Here is a 12,250-nt window from a genome sequence, read left to right on the forward strand (position 1 = left end):
CCAAACAGTAAAGTTTGGGGTCTGCACCCAACACATGGTGCTCGTGCATGGACCCTTAACAGTGACTTCTCCAGGAAGTCCGTGTTACTGTTCGAGTTCAGAACATCAGGTGTTTCCCACACTTATCTGCATGACAGCGAGAGAAACACCAACGGCTGTCAAGATCATTATCATTGTTTATTATTTTTCTTCTTTTCCAGGGAACATGGGCAGCGGTGGATTAGGCGTAAAAGGTGAGTATTATGGTTGTTTGCCATTTTCTGTCTTTTACAGATGACATGGACTTCAATGCATTAGGCGTAAAAGGTGAGTAGAACTGCGCTTTTTTATTAAAGGATTTTTTTCGTGCTTTGTCTTTTTTTACAATCTAACTATGGGGTTAGTAATGGGGATGTCTTCTAGATGCCCCTCCATTACTTAACTGTGGACTTGATATCAGCGGCCATAAAACAGCTGATGTTAACACCACAACAATTTTCCCACTTGCCAGCGCAAGTGGGAAAAGCCATGCAAAGTGCCAAAATAGATGCACCTTTTCTGGGGAGGCTGCAGGCTGCTATTTTTAGGCCGGGAGGGGGGCAATAGCCATGGCCCCTTTCAAGTCTGAGAATAACAGCTCCCAGCTTTAGCTTGGCTGGTTGTCAAAAATGAGGGGGGACTGTTGCGAGTTCATTTTCCCCTTCGTCACTGAGGTCTGGTGAACTCCCTATTCTGGTAAAGGAAGGTAATGAGCCTGATTATCAGGCACCTGAGCCTAATGAGGATGACTGGCTGAGTGGAGTCACGGACTGGATATAAGGCTGCCGACGCCCTTCTGCCCTGCGGGTGATTTCTCTGTGGACTTCTAGGACACCAGTCTGATTTCTGCTCCTCTAAAGTTAAGTTTTCTGCTTTGCCTGTTAGCATTTGTGTTTTGTTTTTGTTTTCCTTGCTTTTCTGGATTCTGCCATTCCCTGCTGGGGTGAGCTGAATCTCCTTTTGCCGGTTGCTCGGTCTTCAGAATATTCCTGAGTACTGACATAGCTTTTTTGAAGCCTAGCGTCTTCAGGGCCTTTTTCACAGTCAGTCTGTTGGCTCTTATTTTCATAGGGTTTTCCACGGATTGCAGACAGCAGCCTTCCTGTCCTTTCCTATCTAGTTAGCTTGGGCACCGTCTTTGCTCAGTCTATCTTTCTGCCTGTGTTAGTGTTTTCATCTTGCTTCAATGTCATTATATGTTGGGGGCTGCCTATTGCTTTGGGGTCTGCTCTGGGGCAGTTTAGATTTCCCCTTTCTTTCTTTAGGCCTATTTAATTCTCCGGCTGTGATCGAGGGGTCTAGGGCATCGTAGGAACCCCCCACGGCTACTGTTAGTTGTTGTGGATAGGATCAGGGGTCTGCAATCCGATAGCTGCCAACCTCTCTGGTTTTCTGGACTTAGCTAGCATTTCTGTTTTTGCCTCAATCATAACAGACTCACCCGCCGTACCGCAGATCCTAGGGTACTCAATAGCAGGAAAGAATTGTGTTTAAAAAAAAAAAAAAAAAAAATGTGTATATTCTTTCCTCTATATCTCTGAGGCCGTAGGGGGAATTTTTTTTTCTCTCAATGGAGATAAAGCAATTGTCTGACCGTGTGGAGCAGTTCGCTGCGGAAGTGCGGGGAATTTCCGCCTACCTTGCTCGTTCGCATGCTGTTGAACCAAAGATCCCTACACCTGGGGATCGATCTAAATTTTTGAGTTTCAAAAATAATTGTTAATTATTTTTTGCCTTGAAGCCTAACTTGTCAGGGAGCTCCGCGCAGCAGGTTAAAATTGTCATCTCTTTGCTGCGTGGCGATCCCCAGGATTGGGCGTTTTCTTTGAAACCAGATGATCCTATTCTGACTAATGTGAACGCATTCTTTCAAGCTTTGGGGTTGTTGTATGACGAACCTAATGCTATTGATCAGGCTGAAAAGACCCTGTTGGCATTGAACCAGGGTCGAGATTCTGCAGAGTTGTACTGTCAAAAGTTCCGAAAGTGGGCGGTCCTTACTACCTGGAATGATAATGCCTTGGCTGCTCTCTTTCGGAAGGGTTTGTCAGAAGCCGTAAAAGATACTATGGTGGGATTTCCTGTTCCCTCTGGTCTGGACAATTCTATGTCATTAGCCATTCAGGTTGATCGGCGTTTACGTGAACACAGGATTGCACGAGAGGTGTTGCCACCGGTTGAACAGACGTCTGCACCTATGCAATGTGATAGAGTTTTGTCTAAGGCGCAACGTCAGGAGTTCAGAAGGCGTAATAAGCTGAGTTTTTTCTGTGGAGATGCCTCGCATATTATTTCTGTTTGTCCTAAACGAGAGAAACGCTTTGCACACACGTTTTCTGTTGGTGGTGTTCAACCTAAGTTTCTTCTGGCAATTACTCTGATCTGCTCCCTGTCCACATTTTCCGCCAAGGCTTTTGTGGATTCGGGAGCAGCGTTAAACCTAATGGACTTGGATTTTGCTAAACGTTGTGGAATTCCGATGACACCTCTGCAGACGCCTATCCCTTTGAGGGGGATTGATGCTACTCCTTTGGCTAAAAATAAACCTCAGTTTTGGACGCAGGTGGTCATGCGGGTCGCCGCAGACCATCAAGAAAATTGCAGATTTTTGGTGTTGCATGGTCTGCATGATGCCGTTGTTCTGGGGTTTCCCTGGTTGCAAATTCATAATCCAGTTTTGGATTGGAAATCTCTGTCTGTGGTGAGTTGGGGTTGTCGGTGTGCCCTAAGTGAGGCTCCGGTTTTTTCCACCTCTCCTCAGTCGCATGATGTTCCTGACTATTTGGCGGACTTTTATGATGTATTTAGTGAGAATGAGTCTGCGTCCTTGCCTCCTCATAGGAGTTATGACTGTGCAATTGAACTAAGCCCGGGGTGTAAATTTCCCAAGGGTCGGCTCTTCAATTTATCTGTACCCGAGCACGAGGCTATGCGGTCCTATATTAAGGAGGTGTTGGAGAAGGGGCATATTAGACCATCCTCTTCACCCTTAGGTGCCGTTTTTTTTTTTGTGGCCAAAAAGGATGGTTCTTTAAGGCCTTGTATTGATTATCGTGCCCTCAAAATTACTATTAAATATCAGTATCCGTTACCCCTGATTTCGGATCTATTCTCTAGAGTTAGAGGTGCTTGCTGGTTTACCAAGCTTGACCTCAGGGGGGCGTATAATCTTATCCGCATTAAGCAGGGGGATGAATGGAAGACGGCGTTTAATACTCCGGAGGGACATTTTGAGTACCTGGTGATGCCTTTTGGGCTTACTAATGCCCCTTCTGTCTTCCAGTGCTTCATGAACGATATTTTCCGAGACTTTGTCGATAAATTTTTGATTATCTGGATGATATTTTGATCTTCTCCAAGGATTTGGATTCTCATGTGGAACATATTCGGACTGTGTTCCGGATCTTGAGGGAGAATTCCCTGTATGTCAAAGGATCGAAATGCCTTTTTGGAGTACAGAGGATTTCATTTTTGGGATTTATTTGGTCTCCGTCAACTATTGAAATGGACCCGGCCAAGGTACAGGCCATTTATGATTGGGTTCAGCCCACTTCTTTGAAGGCCCTCCAGAAGTTTTTGGGTTTTGCTAATTTTTATCGGAAATTTATAGCAAAATTTTCTAGTATTTCCAAGCCATTGGCTGATCTGACTAAGAAGGGTGCTGATGTGTTGAATTGGTCTCCGGAGGCTGTTGCTTCCTTTCAGGAGCTGAAGCGAAGATTTACCTCCGCCCCGGTTTTGCGGCAACCTGATGTCTCACTCCCGTTCCAGGTAGAGGTGGATGCTTCTGAGATTGGTGCAGGAGCTGTTTTGTCCCAAAAGGATCCTGTAACATCTAAAATGAATCCCTGTGCTTTCTTTTCACGAAAGTTCTCTCCATCTGAACGTAACTATGATGTGGGGAATCGGAAACTGTTGGCCATGAAATGGGCATTTGAGGAGTGGAGACATTGGTTGGAGGGAGCTAAACATCAAGTTGTGGTCCTCACTGACCACAAGAATTTGATTTACCTAGAGTCGGCTAAACGCTTGAACCCTAGACAGGCTAGGTGGGCCTTGTTTTTTTACACGTTTTGATTTTGTGGTCTCTTTTCTTCCTGGAACTAAGAATGTCAAGGCAGACGCCCTCTCTAGGAGTTTCTTTGCGGATTCTCCTGTGGTGACCAAGCCTGCTACCATCTTAGGCGAAGGGGTAGTTCTTTCTGCCATCTCGCCCGATTTGAGACTTGCTCTGCAAGAGTTCCAGGAGGACAAACCTGAGCGTTGTCCCAGTGGAAAGTTGTATGTTCCTGACCAGTGGAAGAAGAGAGTGATGTCTGAAGTTCATTGCTCTGCATTGGCTGGTCATCCAGGTATTTTTGGTACTAGAGATCTGGTGAGTCGCTCTTTTTGGTGGCCCACCTTGTCTCATGATGCCAGGAATTTTGTGCAGTCCTGTGGGACTTGCTCCCGGTCTAAATCTTGTTCTCACTCTAGTGGGTTGTTGATGCCTTTGCCGGTCCCCAGGAGGCCATGGACCCATATTTCAATGGATTTCATCTCTGATATGCCGGTCTCTCAAAGAATGACTGTTATTTGGGTGATTTGTGATAGGTTCTCTAAGATGGTTCATCTTGTACCACTCCCTAAGTTGCCATCTTCCTCTGAGTTGGTGCCCCTGTTTTTGCAACAGGTGGTACGCTTACACGGGATTCCTGAGAACATTGTATCTGACAGAGGAGTTCAGTTTGTGTCTAGATTTTGGAGGACCTTCTGTTCCAAGCTGGGAATTCAGTTGTCCTTCTCCTCTGCTTTTCACCCTCAGACCAATGGGCAGACAGAGAGAACAAACCAGACCTTGGAGTCGTATTTGAGATGTTTTATTTCCGCTGATCAGGATGATTGGGTTTCATTTTTGCCCTTGGCCGAATCTGCTTTAAATAATAGAGCTAGTTCTGCCACTTTGATGTCACCTTTTTTTTGTAACTTTGGGTTTCATCCTCGATTTTCTTCAGGGCAGGTGGAGCCTTCTGCCTGCCCAGGTGTTGACACTGTGGTGGAGAGAATGCACCAGATCTGGGACCAAGTGGTGGATAAGTTCTCTCTCTCCCAGGAAAAGGCCCAGCGGTTTTCCAATCGACATAGGACCATTGGTCCCCAGTTTAAGATTGGTGATATGGTGTGGTTATCATCAAAAAATATTGCTATGAAGGTGGCTTCTCCTAAGTTTAAGCCTAGATTTATTGGACCTTACAAAATTTTGGAGATTATTAATCCGGTCTCTTTTCGTTTGGCTCTTCCTGTCACATTTAAAATCCATAATGTGTTCCATAAGTCCTTGTTGAAGAGGTTTGTTGAACCGGTTGTTCCTGGGGTGGCACCTCCAGACCCTGTATTGGTTGAAGGTAACATGGAATATGAGGTAGAGAAAATACTGGATTCCCGTCTGGCTAGACGGAGACTCCAGTATTTGGTTAAGTGGAAGGGTTATGGTCAGGAGGATAATTCCTGGGTCTCTGCCTCTGATATTCATGCCAAAAGATTGGTGCGTGCCTTTCATCGGGCTCACCCTGATCGCCCTGGTGGCGTGGTTGAGGGTTCGGTGACCCCTCCTCAAGGGGGAGGTACTGTTGTGAGTTCATTTTCCCCTTCGTCACTGAGGTCTGGTGAACTCCCTATTCTGGTAAAGGAAGGTAATGAGCCTGATTATCAGGCACCTGAGCCTAATGAGGATGACTGGCTGAGTGGAGTCACGGACTGGATATAAGGCTGCAGACGCCCTTCTGCCCTGCGGGTGATTTCTCTGTGGACTTCTAGGACACCAGTCTGATTCCTGCTCCTCTAAAGCTAAGTTTTCTGCTTTGCCTGTTAGCATTTGTGTTTTGTTTTTGTTTTCCTTGCTTTTCTGGATTCTGCCATTCCCTGCTGGGGTGAGCTGAATCTCCTTTTGCCGGTTGCTCTGTCTTCAGAATATTCCTGAGTACTGACATAGTTTTTTTGAAGCCTAGCGTCTTCAGGGCCTTTTTCACTGTCAGTCTGTTGGCTCTTATTTTTATAGGGTTTTTCACGGATTGCAGACAGCAGCCTTCCTGTCCTTTCCTATCTAGTTAGCTTGGGCCCCGTCTTTGCTCAGTCTATCTTTCTGTCTGTGTTAGTGTTTTCATCTTGCTTCACCGTCATTATATGTTGGGGGCTGCCTATTGCTTTGGGGTCTGCTCTGGGGCAGTTTAGATTTCTCCTTTCTTTCTTTAGGCCTATTTAATTCTCCGGCTGTGATCGAGGGGTCTAGGGCATCGTAGGAACCCCCCACGGCTACTGTTAGTTGTTGTGGATAGGATCAGGGGTCTGCAATCCGATAGCTGCCAACCTCTCTGGTTTTCTGGACTTAGCTAGCATTTCTGTTTTTGCCTCCTACGGTGACTCAATCATAACAGGGGACCCCAACGCAGTTTTTTTAAATTCATATTTATTTTTTTAAGAGTGTGGAATCATTCTACTCAAAAATAGAAGCAACTTCACAAAATTTTTTCTTTTTAATTATTTAAAGCGTACAGGCGCCGGCAGATGAATACTCCCATCAGATGTGCCTGCTCTCGCTTGTATCAGACACATCATGCGTAGGCTGATGAGAGCAGTAATCTCATCATTCGAAGTCTGTGACCAGCAGTAACCTATTTACCACCCGTCGCAGCTGCTGGCTCACACTTTCATTTGACAGCGCTGAACCTGCAGCTCTCTGACCAGCAGTAAAGATCTTACTGTCGATCAAAGCCAGTGTTTGCCACGCTATCATGCAGATGTTCAGGTCCCCTATTAATCTGAATGGCGTCCGGATTTGGGTACCATTCTGGCACCTGAACCAAACATTTGTTTAGATGTTCAGACGAGCCCGCCGGACCCAAACATCCCCATGTTCACCCATCACTAATTGTTATGTCAGTTCCCTTTTATCTCCACAACTAGAGTCCCCTGTCGAGCAGGGATCGCACCATCAGTGAGTGGAGAGGTGATTATGAACGAGTCGGTACTCTCTATTCATTGCTATGAAAGCTCAACCCAGAAAATGTGCTCAGCTGTATTCAGAAATACTTAAGAAATAAATATAAAGCGCAGAGACATGCGCAGCACCCTCTGCACTCACTGCTGGCCAGAGCCAGCCTGTACAGGGAGATAAGAGAACACCCATTGTGAAGATAGGCGCGGACTGACATAGCAATGGCTGGAGAGTCGGCACATGCACAGCAACCTCTCTGCTGGTCACAGCCAGCCACAATGGAGGGAATAAGAGGACCCTCATGCTGGAGCCAAACAGTTTAGGCCGGTTTTACTTAGAGGACATGCCATGGGCAGAGGATTTTATCTACGAATGCACTGAACAGTTTATTCGATATGTATTTTGTGTTAGTCACTCACAGAGATGTGGAATGGCAGGCGTACACCCAGGTGGGAACGGAGGAAAGGTGTAGTCAATATTACATATTGGGATATGCGCACCATAAAGCCAGACATGAAAAGTGTAGTTATCTTGATGAAGAAAATCTAAGGGTATATTCACTCACTTTTTTCACCCTACATCTTTATAGGATTTTAGCCAACCGTACAGATGCATCATAAGTATATATGCCAATGAGTGGTCCTCCCTATGAGTGGTCCTCCCTAGGTTATCTAAACAACTGTTTTAACCAGATAACATATTGTTCACGTCTCTAGGTCATCATAGACCTAAGGCTTCACAGCCGCATTATCAGCATGTTAAGTAATGAAGTCTGCTCACCTGTCCAGGTCCACCCTCTTCAGGAGTTCTTTGCGCTTCAGGCTTTCTCTCTCCTTTCGGCTTTCTGCCTCCTCTTCTGGAGTCAAGAAATCTTCATAAGGGACATCATCAATGTCTACATCTCCTGGTAATATAAACCTGCCCAACAGATAAGAGATGGGAATCAAGCAGAACACAGAACGATACTTGACCGATACCCTACAGTATTTCCCATAATCTCCTTGTCTAGTAGCCATCTAGAAAACTCCTAGAAAACGCTCTCCCCTAAATCAGATGGGTTGTGGATAACAGTCTGCCGTCACGAGACGTCTCTGTGCTTCCTGAAAGCACGAGTTCCAGGCGATGCCGCTTGTGGTGCAAAAATGCGCTGTTCCTATATTATTCTTCCTAAAAACATGTGAGCGCATGAGTATGACAGCTTGGAAAAATCCCAATTCCCCTGTCAATCGATAGGGTCCCTACAGACTGGCGACATTATCAGAGCTGTTTTATAGGGGGCTATTACACACCCTCATTTGACAACTGAAATGGGAAAGCCAAGCAGCAGAGGTAGTCATAGGGTTAACAGAGGAACAGCAAAAGGAAGAGTTCAAAAAATAATCATTGTAACGGGGTCTACCAAGCTGGGGTACCTCTTTCAGTACCACCTCGTGTTTTCGGAGGTCCGCTCTGCGTTGGCTGGAGTCTGAATGAATCTCGCTGGCTGGAATTCCTTGTTTTCATGGGCGCATATAAAAGATCACTGCTTCTCCATGTATTTCCAGTCTGACAACACTTTACTCACAGGACACAGAATATATCACACAGATTCAGAGGGCAGGCCAATAGAAAAGCGGCAGGCCAGATATGCATTACAAAACCCGCAGGTGGCCGGAGCCTGCCGATCTTTACTGTGGAAATTACAAAGGTGGGGGCATGGCGGACGAAAGGGGAATGCTGATGCATTAGGGACATGCATCTCACATAGAACCTATTATACATACATATAACAGCACAACATATTCTGGGTGCGGAGTGGTTCTGTAACAATCATTAATCAAGAGGAGGGGACCTAGGGCTGAACCCTGAGAAACCATGATAGTAAGGGGAAGAGGAGAGGAGGAGAAACAGCCAGCAAAAGATACAGTAAAGGATTGGTTAGAGAGGCAGGAGGAGAACCAGGAGAGAACGGTGTCCTTGAGGCCGATGGAGCGGAGCATAGTGAGGAGGAGCTGATGATCCACAGTGCTGAATGCTGCGGAGAGATCCTGGAGAATCAGCATGGAGTAGTGACCATTAGATTTAGCTGTTAGTAGACTTTAGTTAGGGCAGTTTCAGTAGAATGTGAAGAGTGGAAAAGAGCGGAAACCGGGATGTAGAGGGTCGAGAAGAGAGTGATCTGAGAGATAGCGGATTAGACGGGAGTGGACCAGGCGTTCCAGGAGTTTAGAGATGAAGGGAAGATTAGAGACAGGTCTATAGTTAGAAGCTCAATTCTGATCGAGGGATGTTTTTAAAGTAATGTGTGTATGCTGGAGGGTTTAAATGAGAAATAAAACAAAAGATCGCCTAGAATTGTGATTTCGTGGGGAATACAAGCATTATCTACTACACGGAGACTGCGTCTGGCCATCTGTCTCTAGTAGGCACCCTCTCCCCAAAATGATGCCCGACAGAGCACACGTTTGCTCTGTCATGCCCCATTATAGTCTATGGCCCTGTCAGCGCATCTCCCTGAATCCGATTTTATGGGGGGGGGGGTTTCGGACGTAAGCTCAGACAGGACAAACGAACAGGTGCCGGAACGCAGTGTGAAAGAACTGTAACTCAGACTAGTTCCCTTTAAACTGAAACGCTGTCCCGTTTTTTCACCCCAAACAGGCTACGATGGTCCTCCAACTTTGTGGCTCTGTTGTGAACATGCCAGGCCTGCCAGTGACTGCTCATTTGTGCTGGGAGTTATAGCTTTCCAACAGATGGGGCACCGCAGGTTAAAGACCACATTTATCGTTTTACCACTCCCATGCTAACACTTCTCTCGTCCACTGCTGGTCACCGTTTACCAGGCTCAAGCAATGACGTCACTTGTTATCAAGTGACCACTGAAGCCAATCAGGGATAAGCTGCTGACTCTACTGGGATCAGGACAGCATCTAGTGATCAACTGCGGCTATATGCAACTTCATCATCGGAGCTGGCAGAACAGACCGAACCCTCTGCACGAAGAGAGGCAAAGGATTGGTAAGATGAGAACAAAGTCGGCATTTTAGGCAATAGCATGCTAATAAAAATATTCAGGAGGTTGAACATCCCCCTTTAAAAGGGCTAAAACTTGTTCTCAAAAAGCCGCATACTGCAAAAACATATATAAAAGTAATAATTGTCGCCTCCATTGATAACCATTTCAAAAGATCATCAGCTCGTCACTGCTGCAAGTATATACCACTGGGGTAAACAAAGTTGGTTAAAAGAGAGAGGAGAAGAAAATTAAGTGAAACTTGTCACTAGAACATTATTCTGTGTTTTTTTATTCCAATATTACAAGGGAATGTAGACTGAAAACATACAGACTGGGCTACAGCTGTTTCGCATCCAATTAGGCTTCATCTGGCTTCATAAGGTGGGCCCAGATAAAGCCCAGATGCGAAACAGCTGAAGCTCAGTCTGTGTCTCTTCAACCTGTATTCCCATGTGATCTTGGAATAAAAAAAAAAAAAATAATGTGCTAGTGGTGTGTGCCACTTATTTCTTTTTTCAATGACCACCAACAGCCCCGTCCTGACACTCAGCTGGTCGCCAATAGTCTCTACTTACTGGACCAATCTCAACACGGCGGAAAAGGCAGGAAAAGCGCAACCAGCCTGATACGGGTTACTACTCTGGCCAGTGATTGGCTAAGTGAACACTTGGAGTGTGCAGAGATAGGAAAAGGAAGTAGAAACCACCGGATCGGCAGCTGCTTGGACTGGTAAGGGGAAGTATCACTTTTTTTATTATTACTTTTCTTACTAGTCAAATATTTATGCCGCTAGAAACTGCACTAAGTAGGAAGGAAAGTAATAAAAAAAGAAAAACATTGTGTGCATAACTACGTAATAAATAAATGGAAATACAGAGTGGAGCCGAGCGCAATTTGTATAAAGGGCGCCATTTCAACCCGAAACCTATGAAACATGAAATTGTGAGCTGAACGCCTGGTGGAGGAAAAGCAGTCGGCTTCTCGGCTTAGACACAGGCTATTTCCAGTAAGGAGCAGCTGCATAGATTACGCATTAAAACCCACACTTTAAGTGGTTATCAAAAAGCAACCGGGGAGCGGCGGAGCTGCTCGGATGATGTTGGGAGAGTGCCCGCCGTAATGGTAACACATTGCTCCGAATCACAGCGCTCGAGAGACGGCGCATTATTACACAACATCTTAGTGAAGTATGCTCATCACCATAACCATCAGAGAGGAAAGCGATAACTAGAATGGGCGAGAGAGGGAAGACTGGGAAATGAATGTACGTTAAGGAATCAGGCACTTCACTGCACCGTCTTGGGCTCATTATTCAGAAGGTCGGATTCATGAGTGATCGCCGGCATTGGCGTAGGGATATGAAAATGGGGGGGTGGAGACACCAGTGGTCCCGCGTCTCTCCGGAGATTTCTAACAAGAGCACGCGGCACAGGAAAGATAGCAAATTACCCGTGTTCTCACACACGGCTTGTGACGCAACGCACCTTCCTCCATCCTCTCCGCTGCCAATGGCCACCAGAGCCTCCAGATCTGTCCCCTTCAAGCCGAACATCAGTAACTCCTTGGCAGCATCCACGTTCTCGGGGACCCTCTCCAGACATTCATGCAGGACCCAAGATCGCTTCTTAATTTTGCTCTGGAGTAAAGGAAAAAAAAAAAAAACATTTAGCATTGAAATTTGAGAAAGGACGTGATTGATCCGGCAGAACATGATAGGATTATAGATACTGTAATGTTGGTTGTTGGTTCTGATTATCATTCCCTTCTTTAAAATGGCTTTCCAGAGTAGAAAATATATTAATATTCTTAATAAAATATGTCTTGCTTATGCCGTGTTCACACGTTGCGTTTTTTTTAAAAATACAATTTAAAAGCTGCTTGTAACAATCCCAGCAAAGCTATGAGCTTTCAGAGATCTCATGCAGACGCTTGTTTCTTCTGCCTTACGGAAAACGGCTGCACGCCAATTCTTTCAGCATTTTTTTTCCACACACTCAAAGTGATGAAAAAACTGCAAAAACACCGCTTTCAGTTTTTGCAGCATTTTTGGTTAAAAAGAAAAAAAAAAAACGCAAATTGCCTCTTCCACCTATTGGAAGCAGCAATCCTAAAAGTCCATATCGACCTTTTAGCAAGCTTTGCCACATGATGTAGGATAAAAACCAAACCAGAATCCCAATTTGCAGACACACTGGTTCGGGGTGCTGCCCCTCATCAGTGCCAAGTGTGAGATCTGGTATGGCTAGGTGAGGGGCGTCTGA

At 45.6% G+C, this 12,250-nt stretch overlaps 1 protein-coding gene across 3 annotated transcripts in view; it reads right to left on the reverse strand.

Annotated features, from left to right (window-relative positions):
- Positions 1–12,250, reverse strand: part of NBAS (NBAS subunit of NRZ tethering complex) — an 816,956-nt gene that overhangs the window by 637,694 nt on the left and 167,012 nt on the right. For all 3 annotated transcript variants that reach the window (XM_073568249.1, XM_073568248.1, XM_073568250.1), the window contains exons 17-18: positions 11,474–11,625; positions 7,772–7,909 (exon numbers count right to left, since the gene is read on the reverse strand). In XM_073568249.1, coding sequence (XP_073424350.1) covers positions 7,772–7,909; positions 11,474–11,625 — 290 coding nt within the window. The remainder of the gene's footprint in view (positions 1–7,771; positions 7,910–11,473; positions 11,626–12,250) is intronic.

This window comes from Dendrobates tinctorius, unplaced genomic scaffold, assembly GCF_039654945.1.
Source record: "Dendrobates tinctorius isolate UK_male_01 unplaced genomic scaffold, ASM3965494v1 ptg000021l, whole genome shotgun sequence".
NCBI classification, from domain to species: domain Eukaryota; kingdom Metazoa; phylum Chordata; class Amphibia; order Anura; family Dendrobatidae; genus Dendrobates; species Dendrobates tinctorius.